This window comes from Rhinatrema bivittatum, chromosome 7, assembly GCF_901001135.1.
Source record: "Rhinatrema bivittatum chromosome 7, aRhiBiv1.1, whole genome shotgun sequence".
Lineage (NCBI taxonomy): Eukaryota > Metazoa > Chordata > Amphibia > Gymnophiona > Rhinatrematidae > Rhinatrema > Rhinatrema bivittatum.
In genome coordinates, this window is record NC_042621.1 from 132,612,551 (window position 1) to 132,627,154 (window position 14,604).

The 14,604-nt window shown below is 44.7% G+C and overlaps 1 protein-coding gene across 1 annotated transcript in view; it reads right to left on the reverse strand.

Moving 5' to 3' along the window:
* KIF1BP (KIF1 binding protein) overlaps positions 1 to 7,068 on the reverse strand; it is a 106,647-nt gene extending 99,579 nt beyond the window's left edge. The window contains exon 1 of the mRNA XM_029609155.1: positions 6,661 to 7,068. Within this exon, the coding sequence (XP_029465015.1) occupies positions 6,661 to 7,032 (372 nt within the window). The 5' untranslated portion in view covers positions 7,033 to 7,068. The remainder of the gene's footprint in view (positions 1 to 6,660) is intronic.
* Between the last annotated feature and the right edge of the window lie 7,536 nt (positions 7,069 to 14,604).

Here is a 14,604-nt window from a genome sequence, read left to right on the forward strand (position 1 = left end):
GAGGGTATGGCTTATCTCAGTGGCATCAGAATAGACAGCTCACGTGGAGGCAACTGCAAGATGCGGCGGTGAAGGCCACGTGGCTATGGGCGGTGATAGAGGCCTAGCAGCACAATCCTGATGGTGATCTGGTTGACTGTTCGAATGGAGGCGTGAATTCGCCCGGGATAGGGGCTAAGCTGTGCAAGCCCAAGTGGCCTTGGAAGTAATTCTTGGCCATGGACCAATCAATACTGGGCAGAGGCAGAGTCAAGGAACGTGCAGGGAAGCAGCCACGCTTTTGGGAGGTTCAGAGCAGCCGATTGTGTCGGATAAGAGGTGACAGAGTTTTGAAGTAAAAAACAAAACAAAAAATGGGTGGAAGGGAAGAGGCTTGATTTATTAATGATAGAGGGAAGTGATCAACCGTGGCATCTGCTTTCTGGTGCCCAGCATATGGCCTCCGATGAGGGCATGGCAGAGAATAACCAGTGAGGAGGCAGCAAAAAACTTCAGGGGAGACGTATAGGGAAGGAGCAGCGTAACAAGGAGGATACCATCCAGGGCGGCCTGCTTAGTGTAAGTGGGTATGGATGGCAGAGGCGCACATAGCCGTCAAGGGAGGCCAAGTGGCTGGGGCTATTTGCCCCATTTCACCTGCAGATGTGGAGCAACAGTTGCCAGCATGGGGGCAGAGAACATAGGACCTCCTTCCCTTCCGGATCTCAGGCACTGGCAACAGCAAGCAGGCCAGTAGGGCCCAGGATGGGTTGCTCCCCAGTCTCGATGGGTCAGCAAACCCAAGTTGGCAACACGGATGGCAGTCTGAGCCAACATCAGCAGGCAAGCAATGGTTCCCTGGCCTCGGGCAGTGGGCAGGTCATGGAGACTGAAGATGGGGGTGCAGGATCCTGGCAGCAGCGTCCCCTAGTCCATTCATAATGCCTGAAAATCAGGGACCTATTTTTATGGGATGTGGGCTGGCAGAACTTGGAACCGGATGGGTCGCTGGCCTACCATGGCAGCAAACAAGTTTCTGCATGGAACTATGCTTTGGGGACCAACATGAGCAGGTTCCTGCAATGGGCACCACTGGAGTACCCGGGTTGTATGGGGCCATATCCATACCTCCTTCCTGCTTGGTCATCATGGTCAATTCAGACAACACAATGAGACAGTGTGCTTCCACAGGCTCTCGAGGCTGGAATCCCCAGTAGTGTGCAAGCAGTGGTGGAAAACACATCCATGTCAAGCCACTGTCTACCTTTGACAGAGATGGGACAAACTCACCAGGAGCCAGTAGCAGGAGATTGGTTGTGCGAAGCAATTGATACACGGCAGGACGCAGGTGACAAAGATCAACCAAGAACAAACACCGCATCAGCAGCGGGGACAGATATCGAAGGTGCTGGTGTAATAAGGAGTTAGTTGGGGAGTAAACAAGAGATTAGTAGCCAAGGTGGTAACAAGGAAAGTATGGCTGGGGTACCACCATGAAAGAGCAAAAGGAGAAAAGCTAGTCTGGGATCCAGTTCCAGCAGTGTTTCGGACACATCTGAGAAGGACAGTTCCTCTGATAGTGGCCCCATAAGGCTGGTGAATGAGGCAACCGAGCCCATTAGGAGGCCCTCGGCCTTGACTACATTCTTACAGTTATGGGAAAGTGTGCCCAAGGTGCTAAGGAAGAAAATTAAGCAGATCACTTATATTGACATTCAGGATCATGGAAGGGCAGAGAAAAAGAGGCAACAGGAAGGAGAATAGGAAAAGATACTGTTAGGGGGACATAATATGAAAGTACCGATTGTACATAGTTAATTGGACAAAAGCATTCCTCAGGATATTCAGCATTGTTGGTCTGGATGACCTGGCACAATATGGTCCCATGTTAAGCTATGCTGCCACCATTCTTGAAGCTGCACAAAAACCTACCAAATATTTTCAAATTGACAGCACCCAATTTAACTTATTTGCTTAATATGAAGATAGTGGTAGTTTCATATATTATACTGTTTAAAAGGTACCATACCGGCTACCCCACTCTTTATTATAATCATCAACTTACCACGTACCTCCGTGAATTTATGGGAAACAAATGGGGAAAAGTGCTATCAAAAATATTTTGTTTTTTTCTTCATATAACATGCCACCATTCTTACAAAACATTAATTCATATGGACACCTTCCTTAATTTTTTTAAAATTTAAATCATAAGTTATTTAAAAGTCCCGTTGCTTGATCTTCACAAACAATGTTTAATCCTATAATATTACTCATAAAACCCGTTACTTGATGTTCCCGACATGGCCAAGTTTCAGACAAAAGTCCTTCATCAGGGGTCGCAACAAAAATTCTTGTTCAAAAAGCTGATGGAACCTGCTGCTCTTTTCTTCCTCTCCGTCCTTTTAAAACATGGCAGACCAGCGCCTCATTACTCTTGTGAATATCTCATTTAAATAATCTACTATGTGACTAATTCCACCAATCCCCAATAAATAGAACCTTTATGTGTAAGAAAAAATTATATAAACCCAAAAAATGATTTCTTACTTTGTGTTGAACATGAATTAAATGTATTTAATTGATAGCAACCATCATATATAGCACTGAGTCCTGGATAACAAACCAGGTGACCCTAAGAGCAAAATGCTTCAACGTGCTAAAGTATAATCATCATCTCCTAGAGGACTATGCATCCAAAAGGAGTCCCTCATGTTTACTGAGACTGAAGTAAGCCTGTTTTTTGCCACCGTCTGTTGTCAATTGAAGTTCTTTCCATATCTTAGTAGCGCGGAGTAAGTTGAACATTTAGTTGTATTCTAAATTCACATGACGGATTGAATCTCACACATAGCAATCTTTTTTTGACTAGGAGCTGAGCCGCAAATAGACACTCGTGCTAGGTGTTCTCAAGCGCGCAATAGTTCTTAAAAGCCAGCTGGACCCCTGAAGGAGATTCCTCCGAAACCCTGCAGAGTTGGGCATTTCAATAGCGAGCTAACATACAGGCCGATTCAGTAAAGTCCGCGGGAGAGCGGGCAAATGCCCGCTCTCCCGGCGCGTGCACAGGCCACTCGCCTGTGCATGCGATACAGTATTTAAATGAGGTCCAGCGGTAGAAATGGGCAAAAGGAGCGGTGGCTGTCGGCGGGTTTGACAGCCAACGCTCAATTTTGCCGGCGTTGGTTCTTGAGCCCGCTGACAGCCAACCAGACGGTGGCAAAATTGGGCATCCGGTTTTCGACCCGACAGCCACCGGCCGACTTCCAATTTTTTTTTTATTTATTTTTATTTTTTTTAACTTTTTACTCTTCGGGACCTCCGACTTAATATCGCCATGATATTAAGTTGGAGGGTGCACAGAAAAGCAGTAAAAACTGCTTTTCTGTGCACTTTCCCGGTGCCACAAGAAATTAGCGCCTACCTTTGGGTAGGCACTAATTTCTGAAAGTAAAATGTGCAGCTTGGCTGCACATTTTACTTTCTGAATCGCGCGCGCGAATACCTAATAGGGCCATCAACATGCATTTGCACCCTCAACATGCATTTGCATGTTGAGGGCGCTATTAGGTTTGGCGGGTTGTCACGCGTTTTCCGCCCCTTACTGAATAAGGGGTAAGGGAAAACGCACATCCAATGGCAGGTAAACAGTGCACTCAGTCGGAGCGCACTGTACTGTATCGGCCTGTTAGTGTTTAAAACAGCGTCTTAATAGCAGGCTAACATAGCTTTGGCACAAAACAATTTTTTGGCTTAGACCTCCTGCCTCTCAGTGACTTATCAGCAGATTATGTATCTTTGACAAAAGAACGTTTAATCTGAGTGCCTTCCAGTTATTTTCAATGCAGAAAAGCACCATTTGAGATTCATGATTTTAGTCCACAATAGCAACTGATGATTATACTTTAGCACATTGAAGCATTTTGCTCTTAGGGTCACCTGGTTTGTTATCCAGGACTCAGTGCTATATATGATGGTTGCTATCAATTAAATACAACATTTATTTCATGTTCAACACAAAAAGCAAGAAATCATTTTTTGGGTTTAATTCCACCAATCAGCATCCTGCTCAAAGTAAAGACCACCAATCCAATTATTCGTTGAGACCCTTTGGAGATTCTGTTTATTTAACTGTGCCAAAATATCTCCCCCTTTGTGGGTGCTCTCAAATTTATCAACAGTCCGTTTGAAATTGCTCAAACTTATGAGGACATTCAATACAATGTAACACAATGGGAGCTGTTAATGTGTTCTAATTGGTGGGTTATTTAAAGCCACACTTTCTGTGCTTATTTAAGCTGAAGAGTCAAAGACAGCTAAGCCACGCTTCTCAGACGTGCAGATCTGAGAAGCGTGGCTTAGCTGTCTTTGACTCTTCAGCTTAAATAAGCACAGGCCAGCATTTATTGCCTATTCCAAATTGAGTTTTTTGGACTCTTTCCAAGCTTTTGAACCCTAAATTATTCAGTACGTTCACATGGAGGTTTAAATAAGCAATTTTAAGAAAAAAAAAAAAAAAGAACTTTGGACCGATGATTATAAGTGACTGTTCTTGCGGAGAAAAGTTGTGTATCGAGTAACTGCTCCAGTGGTATGATGGTCCTCAATTAAATACATGGTATTCCTTTATGCTATTGGTGCTTAATCTATATATTATATTGTTAATGCAAGAGTATCTTTTTCTTAAATTCATTTTTTCACTCTGTTTTTGAATCTTTGATTGATTGATTGTAAATCAATGATGTGACCACACAAAAGATAAAGGGGATGGAATAGCTCCCTTATGAAGAAAGGTTAAATACAATAGGCTCTTCAGTTTGGAAAAGAAGCAACAGAAAGAATATGATAGAGGTTTATAAAATCATGAATGGGGTACAACTTGTAAAAGGAAATGGTTATTTACTCTTTTAGATAATACAGGGATAAGGGGACAATCCACGAAATGAACAAGTAGCATATATTAATAATTGGAGACTATCATTTTTTCACAGAATACACAAATAACCTATGTAATTTGTTGCCAGAGGACATACTCAAGGCAACTACCTTACTAGGGTTTAAAAAAGGTTTGATCAGGTTCCTACAAAAAAAGTCCATAAATAATTATTAGGCTAGTAGACTTGAGGTAAGTCTTTGCTTATCCCTGGGAGTGGCAGAAATGGATCTGCTATTTGGGATCTGCAAGGTTCTTCTTAGAGATCTGGATCGGCCACTATTTGAGATAGGATGCTGGACCATTGGTCTGACCCTGCTTGTACCTGTTATCTTCCTTTTAACTGTGCAAGTGCACGCTTGTGCATAATTTTTAATCCTCCAGTTCACTGTTTCTATATTTCTGCCCAGGGTAGGACTTTGGTGCCTTCCAATTCCACTCTGTTGTTGCCCACCCGCAGCCAGTCAACTGAGCCTGAGAGTCATCTGACCTTTCTCCCACAGTTGAGGGATAGGGGAAAGAGAAACTAGCAGGGAGAATCAGAGTTTGCTATCCTTCCTGACCCCTTCTATTTCTTGTTTCTGCCTATGGCAAATCTGCTGAGTAATCTTCTGTGGGTACCTCTAGGGGAAAGTGAGCTTGTTGCTTGAATGTGATTTCAGTACCTATGGGGAAATTATTTTGACTTAGCTTGCGGAAGAATATTGTACTGCGATAGAAGTAATGAAGCAGAGAATCACTGATATTAGTGTAATTATTTCATATAAGGCCTATAAGTTCTGAGAATAAATATGCTAGTTTTCTTAGCCTGCTTGTAACAAAAAACAACAAGTCATGCATGTTCAGATATATTAAAAGAGCAGTTACTCAGAAGGCTAACTGCTGATATCGGCGGAAAACAGGAAAGCAACCTCTTGGCCACACCTAACTGCTTGCTGATGTGATAGCCAGTAGGAGCCCCAATAACACATGGGAGTAGCCCAGAGAAGAAACTAGAGCAAAGGTCAGAAGAATTAACTTAAAAAGAGCAACATAATACAAGCTATTTGAAATCTGAGAAAGCTCAGAAGAATAGCTTTGGACATGAACAGTGGTAATGAAGTGCCTGATAAGCTGTTGCTGATTTCCCAGCACGTTCTGTTCCCAGATCTAGATATATAAGACTCACATTGGGGAACTGTGAGGGGAAGTATTTTTGTGAATTTTCTTTAATGCAAACTCTAATCTTGTATGCTATTACTGCTCATTCTCAGATAAGTAAAATTTTCTATAAATAAGTGTTGTGTAATTTATGACAAAATAATTACCAATTTTCCTACCCACTACAGTTCCTCTTACCCCAAGATACACAGGAGCTGAGGGAAGGAACCATGGTGACTTAAGTGATAAAAGGGGGAATGTATGCAGTGAGACTAGTTTTTTTCTCCATGGTGAGTGAAAAAAAAGTCTATATATGGAATAGGATAATTTGGAGCTACACTTCCAGAGCACCTGTGCTGGACCCCTGCAATTTTCAGAAGCCACAACCCCCTGCTCTTTCGGGCGGGTTACATTTGAGCTGCATTTTACCTTGCTTTACAAACTAAACTACTTTTAAATTTCTGGTAACACTGGACTCGTATCAAAAAGGGCAGCACCGCACACGTTACCCTGAGAAGGCACTGCAGGAGATAACGCTGTGAGAGCTTACGGAGGTTCTTGCAGGGAGTTGAGGGGCAGAACTCCGTACAGTTTCTGAAGGGAGTCACCTGACACTGCAGAATGAGGGAGATGTTCTCCGGCCCGGGCGGCAGGTGTCGTAAGCTGTTTAGCACGCGCTGCAAATGCTCCTCCCCCGCCGACAGCTCGTCAGTCTCCGTCAAGTTGACACCCAGCTGGAACTCGACCAGCGCTCGAGGGAGCGCAAGGGCACGGCCGTTGTCTCGTGAGACTTCCACCTCCTCCTCTTGGGTCAGCTCCGCGCGCAGCTGCTCCAGTAGCTCTCGCGCACGGTACCGAGAGCGATACGGCTCGTTCTCCGGGTCGCGCTTCGACTCCACTTCGGCCAGCGCTACGGAGCGCTGGTATTTGTTGCAAAGCTCCTGCCAGGTCTCGGGCCTGCCATCTTCCGTCGTCGCCATCTTACGCCGTCACCCAGCAACCACAACACGTGACTTTAGATAGTACGCTGGCTATTTTTGCAAAGCTTTATTAAACAGGGTTTGTCAAACAACGAAACAAAAGTGCGCAAGTTATATAGGCGGAGCATGAAGCCGCCGCCATCTTTATTCTAAGACGATAAGATTTCCTAGTAAAGGAATCTTCGACCATGGCAACATCTACAGACATTTCACGTTTGGTATTATTGGCAAGTTGGTGACATTTGAGACCTGACCTCATTGTATTCTTCAGCTAGGAGTGTTGGTGGCTGCACATAAGCTAGGACTGCATGGTATCCTACTAGGGTTGCCCACTTTTCCACTGACCACTGGACACTTGAGGACCACGGGGAGAGGGGTTCATTTGCATAAAATTCACATAATTCTAGATCCCGCATCGTGTATCTGTTATGCATTAAAGAGTAATGAGCTGAGAGGCCACACCCAGACAGAAGTTTCTGTTCCAGTATCTCAGGGCAATAACAGGGGAGACCCTGGCATTTAGCTGCTCCTCCTTCTCCCTAGCTCAGCTATATGGGGCAAGCTGTGGTGTATAATGCAGTTGTGGCTCAGTGTGAGCTGCCAAGGGGGCAGTCAGGGCTCACTAATACACAGGTCTATCCTGTAAAGTGCGTCCGCGGTTTCCCCATCCCTAAGCGGCTCTCTACTCACTTTCCGGCCGCGTTAGCCCTTCCTGCGATCCCGAATCCCCTTTAACCTATTCCTACCGCGTCCTAAATTCCCCGGGCAACCCCTTCTACACGCGGCATGCATACTGCATGCAAACGAGCGAATTAGCTATTCCCTAGCATCCCGTAACCCGCGCCCCGACTATCGCTAGTTTTCCCTGCCGTTTGTCGCGCGTTTAACCTGCTAACTTACCGCCTACCCTGACCCCTGCGGTAGAGGCAGGGGTAAGGGTAGGTGGCAAGCTTTCCCCCAGCCCCCGCTCACCTGCCCCGGCCGCGATCATGGGTGCCGGTCTCCGGGGCAGCCCCAGTCCTCTCCCCTCCTCCCGAAGCGCAAAAAAAAAAAAAAGCGAAAAAAACTTAAAAGCAAAAAGTAAGTCGCTTCGCCGCTTCACTCTTCCCTCCTCCCGGAGCAGGGCGCGAAAAGCAGCCTGCTCCGGGAGGAGAGATGACAGCGGCGAAGCAACTTACTTTTGCATCCGATTGGACCCGACAGCGGCGAAGCCGCAAAAAAAGCAAAAAAAACAAAAGGTGACCCGACCCGACTTACTTTTGCAGCCGTCCGGCCATCTGTAGAAGATATCGTTGCTCCCCTACCTCCCCGGGAAGATGGCTGCCAGCACAGGGGAAAGCGGCCCCTGTGCATTCAATTGGCTGCTCAAGACGCGATCTATTACCCCTTACTGAATAAGAGGTAGAGCTAGCGTGCCGAAAATGCGTGGCCAAACCCGGGCTAACAGCGCGCTCCAGCAGATTTAAATATCTATTAGATAAATGAGGCTTGACCGACGTGCCACAAATGCGCAGTAGAGAGCAGCTCTACTGCGCATGTGCGGGCGAACACATCGGTCACAGCAGAGCATCAGCTCTTTGAAAACATGGCGGCGAGGAGCGGTGGCAGCGGCGCGCGCGAGGGAGGGAGGGACCTCCCCCGGAGATCTTCCATTTGTGCCATCCGAAAGGGTTGTGAATGAGCTGAGAGAGGGGGTGACTGAGGGGAGGGGAGGTGGGAAGTAGAATAGTGGGTGAGGGGAGAATGAGGGGGAAGGAAATGGACCGAAAACTTTTTTTTAATGTAGCCTGTTGTTACGGGCTTAATGGTTAGTATATATATATATAATGCCAAAAATGCATCCAGAAGAATGAGTAGTAGTCTTAAATGGTTTATGAGCATAAAAGAACTGAAAAGGTGCACAAGAGAGGCCTAAAGTTAACAGACTTCTCTTTGGTGTAGGCACTTAGCACAATTGTCACCCTTATAAAGAGCTCTTTGTGTATACAACTGTATAGTGTAGTCGCCTTATGCCGCTGTGGGACCAGAGATCACCTGGCAGCACAACTGTTGACCAGGCTGTTGCTGCATGATAGAGGGATAGCAGTACAGATGAAATCTGGAGAAGCAGGAGCTGATAGGAGTTGCTTAGTGGTTAGAGCAGCAGGCTAAAAACCAGGGTTCAAATCCCACTGCTACTCCTTGTGACCTTGAGCAAATTTTAGCCCTCTGAGGATAGGAAAATACCTACCGTACCTGAATGTAATCTGCTTTAAAGTGCCAAAAAGGAGAATATAAATAAATAAGTTACAAAGTCTAGCCGCAAGTTGGGGGCTTTAGAATCTTCATTGCTGCTAAAACAGAGAATAGGGCAATTTTTGTTATCTAAGGCAACATGGTTTTACCAGAAGTAAATTTTGTCAGACAAATCTGATCAATTTCTTCAAATGGGTAACCAGAGTTGGATCAAGGGAGAGCACTAGACATAGTGCACTTGGATTTCAGCAAGGCCTTTAATATGGTTTTGCACAGAAGACTTATAAATAAATTGTGTGCCCTTGGTATGGATCCTAGAGTGACTGACTGGATTAGAAACTGGTCGAGTGGGAGGCAACAAAGGGTAGTGGTAAACTGAGTTTTCTCTGAGGAGGGGGTTGTTACTAGCAGTGTGCCTCAGGGATCAGTCCTTGGACTGGTCCTTTTCAGCATTTTTTAAGCAACATAATGAAAGGGTTGTCGGGAAAGTTTTGTCTTTTTGCTGACGATACCAAAATTTAACAGGGTGGACAGCCAGGAAGGAGTAGAAAACATGAGGAGGGATCTAGTGAAGCTCAAGGAATGCTCTAAGGCTGGCAGTTAAGCTTTGATTCTAAAAATAATACAGAGTAATGCATTTAGGATGCAAAAACCCATGGGAAAGATACAGTATTGGAGGAGACATTCTAAGCACAAAGGAAGACTGGGATCTGGGGGTAATTGTATTTGATGATAGGTGGATAAAGTGATAGTAAAAACCAGAAAGGTATTAAAACTATGTTGCATTAGTGATTAGAAGCCGGCAAATCTAGAGAGGGAATATAAAAATGCTTTATTTAGTTTGGGATCTCGGGGTAGAAAGAGAGAAAGCTGATTACTATTTCAGAAGAGGTAAGAAATGTAGGTATTATTATGGATACCAGACTCTCTCTCCACTCTCAGATTAGGACAGTTTGAAATTCTTACTTCAAACTTCAGATGTTGAGAATGACCTTTTTTGACACAGATTTAAAAACTGCAATTCAACCATTTTCGCCAGGTGGCTTTATGTTCTTATTTATTTTATTTATTCTTAGCATTCTGCTTCTCCTTCTCACTAGAAAAGTCAATAATAGACTCCATGGAGAACTATGTAATTATTTATGGAGGGGAGAGAGAGACCTAGAATATCTTTAACACAATTGATGGCTAAGGAAAAGCAGGGTGGGATGGGATTACCAGACATGCGATTATACAATTATAGAGCCAGTCTTAGACATTTAGGTGACTGGCTTATGGGTACCTCATTTTATTGTGACTATCACTACGAATCAGCTATTGTGTACCCCTTATATATCCACTACATCCTGTATGCTGCTGATTTACTTGAAAAAAAAACCATACTTATTTCTCCAGCTAGGGAAACATGGCGTTGGATAACATCCAAATTGAATCTAAATTCCCTGTACGTACCTGGATCAGTCCAGACCGTGGGTTGAGCCTCCTGTCCAGCAGGTGGAGACAGACCAAAACTGTGAGTGTTAGAAAGTATTTAGTGGATCCTTAGTTCAACTAATCAATATGAATTGATCAGATGATGGGCAGTTTGAAAAATAGGAAACAGTTAAATAAAAATGACTTTAATTTCACTGCAATACGAGGTTTAATCAGAACAGTCAGACAAGATAAAAAGATTAAAAAACAAACCAGGAATCTGACTGAAATCTTACTCCGACACTTACCCACAGCACCAGTCGTGCAGGAATTTGCAGCCTGTGATCCTGATTTGTCAAGATTGGCCAGGGCTGGGGACTGCACCTCAAGAAAGGACAGCAGCCCTTGAAAAACTTCTACCCAAGAAAAGGCAGAGGGATCCATGCCAAAACCAGGAGGCATCGGACCTGCGCCCACTGAACTATCTTGCAGTTGACGAACCAGTTAGGGGAGTCCCAAAATCAGGCAACACCTCTGGCAACTCTTTCTCCATTCCCACACTAGGCTGGGAAGAACCAGGCTTATTAAAATCAGAGGCAATTCTCCCTGAACCTCCAAACAATGCTGACACAAATTTGAGAGAACACCAGGTTGGGATGCCCGAATATGACAAGCAACATATAGGGCAAGGTGCTTGGGCTTCTCTGCAATGGTCTCCATTCTGTCAATATGCCTTTTTAGGCATCTGATAATAGTACGCTCAGCTGTATTCACGCTGCAAAAAACTAGGCACCCCAAATTTAGGTGCTCAACACTATGGGGTAGATTTTCAAAGGGATACATGCGTACCCCCCCGAAAACCTACCCCAAACCCCCCCTGTGCGCGCCGAGCCTATTTTGCATAGGCTCGGCGGTGCGCGCAAGCCCTGGGACGCGCGTAAGTCCCGAGGCTTGCAAAAAGGGGCAGTCGGGGGTGTGGCCAGGGGGCACGGTTAGGGATCGGGGGCATGTGGGCGTGGCCGAGTGCCCCGACACAGCAGCCTGTGTTGGGGCCTGCTGCGCTGGCGCGCGTAAGTTACTACTGCACGGAGGCAGTAGTAACTTTGCCGATAAAGGTAGGGGGGTTAGGTAAGGGAAGGGAAGGTGCGGGGGGGGGGGTAGAAAGAAAGTTCCCTCCGAGGCCGCTCCGATTTCGGAGCGGCCTCGGAGGGAACAGGCAGCACGCGCAGGGCTCGGCGTGCACAAGTTGCACAAAATGTGCACCCCCTTGCGCGCGCCGACCCCGGATTTTATAGGCTACGGGCATATCTTATAAAATCCAGCGTACTTTTGTTCGCCCTTGGTGTGCGAACAAAAGTACGTGCGTGTAAATTTATAAAATCTACCCCATTGCTTTGATAAGTGCATAAACTGAGCTCCCACCACGGCACTCAGATAGTGCACACAAATAAGCGCCTATGTGTGTGCCTACAACTGGGCACCCTGCAGATGCTATGTGCCTAACTAGGCGCATATAACCTGGACGCAGAGCGGAGCACATAAGCACAAAGCAATGGAACTGAAGAGGGCAGTCTTGCAAACAGAAAAACATGCAACAACACTGCCGTTGCCTACCATGCAGCAAACAAGACAAGCCTAAGCACAGAGCCTAGCCAAAACAGGCTGCTCAACCAGCCAAACTTCCCACGTTCCCTAAGCTCCCCCGGAAGTTTTTGTTTGTTTGTTTGTTACAGCTATTTCAATGCCGGCAGAAAAACCAGCTACCGGACCAAGGCAATGAGGGAATGATGTAAAGAAATCACCTCAGAAATTCTCAATTAAGGGAAGGACCATAAGGTATCACCACATGAGAGCGGGGCAAATAATTCTGTTCTCCTTTGAATATTTATTTTAATCAATCCCCAGTAGGGAGATGCATCTCCACCATCTGCTAGAGATGGAGAATACTGGTGGGCTGATGTCACTACAGGGGTATATATACTGTGATGTCAGCTTTGCTCTATCTCTATCTGCTGGAAGAGGTGCATAACCCACTGATTCTTGATTTACCTGTCTGAACACTAAGAAATAGTAGATTTCCATAACTCTTCTCTTAACTCTTCTATTTTGTTCTTATGCACAATGACCATTTACCCTACCCTATTGCAACAATTGATCTATTATACCTGGTGCGACCCTCTTGCCAAGGGCTCACTACCAATGGATTTTTATTTATAGTGTGTGGGAAAGTTTTTCAGTGCAAGGTTGTATCATTTACTCTGATTTAGCTTATACATGTGATGATCAGAATTTTTAAGATTGATTTATGTATTTTTGACAGTCATATTCATATTGCCCTTGTCTACAGATAGAGTTGTTGTGGTTTTCATGTACAATCCTTTATGTTTATATCTATTCCTGATACTAATCCATGTTTTCAAAGTGTTTCCTACAGTATGTTGAGAAATGTAACTTTACTTATGCTACCTCTATGATTCAACTTCAGACTAGCTACACCGGTTACTAATGTCTATTGATATTAATGTCTTTTCTTTGTATGTTAATTTACCAATATGTAACCTCTATTCTTCTCTGTTTACAAATCACACTAAGTACAGGTACTCCTATTGAAAACAATTTGGACCAAGGTCAGAAGGATGACTATCACTCTTGGTGGGAGTCTTTGCTTGGGTGGAACCCCTGTGTAACAGCTGTCTTTAATTCTATGATGCATCCCATTAGTGATATTTGGTTTTCACATTCTCTTACTGATCCACATGATAACCCATCTCCTACTGGATGAAGAAGATCCATCAGTTTCAGAATACTACCCCACTGAACCTGCAACTATTCTTCAAAAATACTAGACAAAAACACCACAGATGAATCGACAATCATATGAGCCAATAGCTGGTATCACGGATTGTGGAAAAGAATCCTCCTCCCTGCCCCGAAACAGACTTTAAAAGAACATCACTAAAGCCTAAAAAAAAAAGTGGTCATAAATCCATAGCCAAAGCAAAGACGCCCTCCACAACAAAAATTGAAATGGTGAAAAAGCTTGACAATGTGGTCAGCAAGCCGTTAGTGCTGGTCTTATGTAAAACTTAGATAGGGTCTGTCCTTTTCAGTTTAAATGACTAATTATTTTTCTGGGTAAATATCAGAAGCCAGCAGATTCCCCCAACCTCGCACTCTATCCCCATCCCTTGGCTAGCATGTCTTTTTCTCCCTACAAGAATCTCCTTCTTGCCCCTCCTTAATGGCGGTGGCTGTAAATTCCCCCTCCTCCTCTCTTTGGTAACTTGCTTGCTGCAGCTACTGCACTCTACAGCATTGATCTTCTGCTCTTGTGCAGGGCCAGGGAGCCTGTTGGGAACTGGTTCTGGTATGGGGGGACCACTTCAAACACTGCATTGATGGCACTAGACAGCAGGTAGTTTGGCAAGTGGGGGAGGGGAGGTAGGATTTAAATGCTGTATCAGTGAGCGCTTTCACAGGTGTAGGGGGGTGGGCCTCGAAACGCAGCACATGCGTTGAACCTGCACAGGCTGAAGGCCTTGAACCACTGCCTCTGCAGCTCTGGAGCTGCTCTTTAATCAGCCTAAACTTTGGTTTAAACTGATTTTCTCCCCATTTCTCCATCTTTGGAAAAATCCAGGAATTTGTGTGTAAAAATCTATTTTGCTCCATTGATTTTTCTCCTGTTTTTGTTCATGTCATAATAAACCCTGACATTCCCAGGAAAAATAAAATTAATAAAAAACAAAAATGAAGGTCCCTAAAGATAGAGGATAGCGGGACCTCTCACTCATCCACCCTAAAAAACTATAGCATTTCAACATGAAAATGTAGATAATATGCTTCAAGCAAGGTCATAAAGCATACAATTCCCATAAACAATGCATATAGTGCTCAATATGGTCACTCTGTTCATGGTTTACG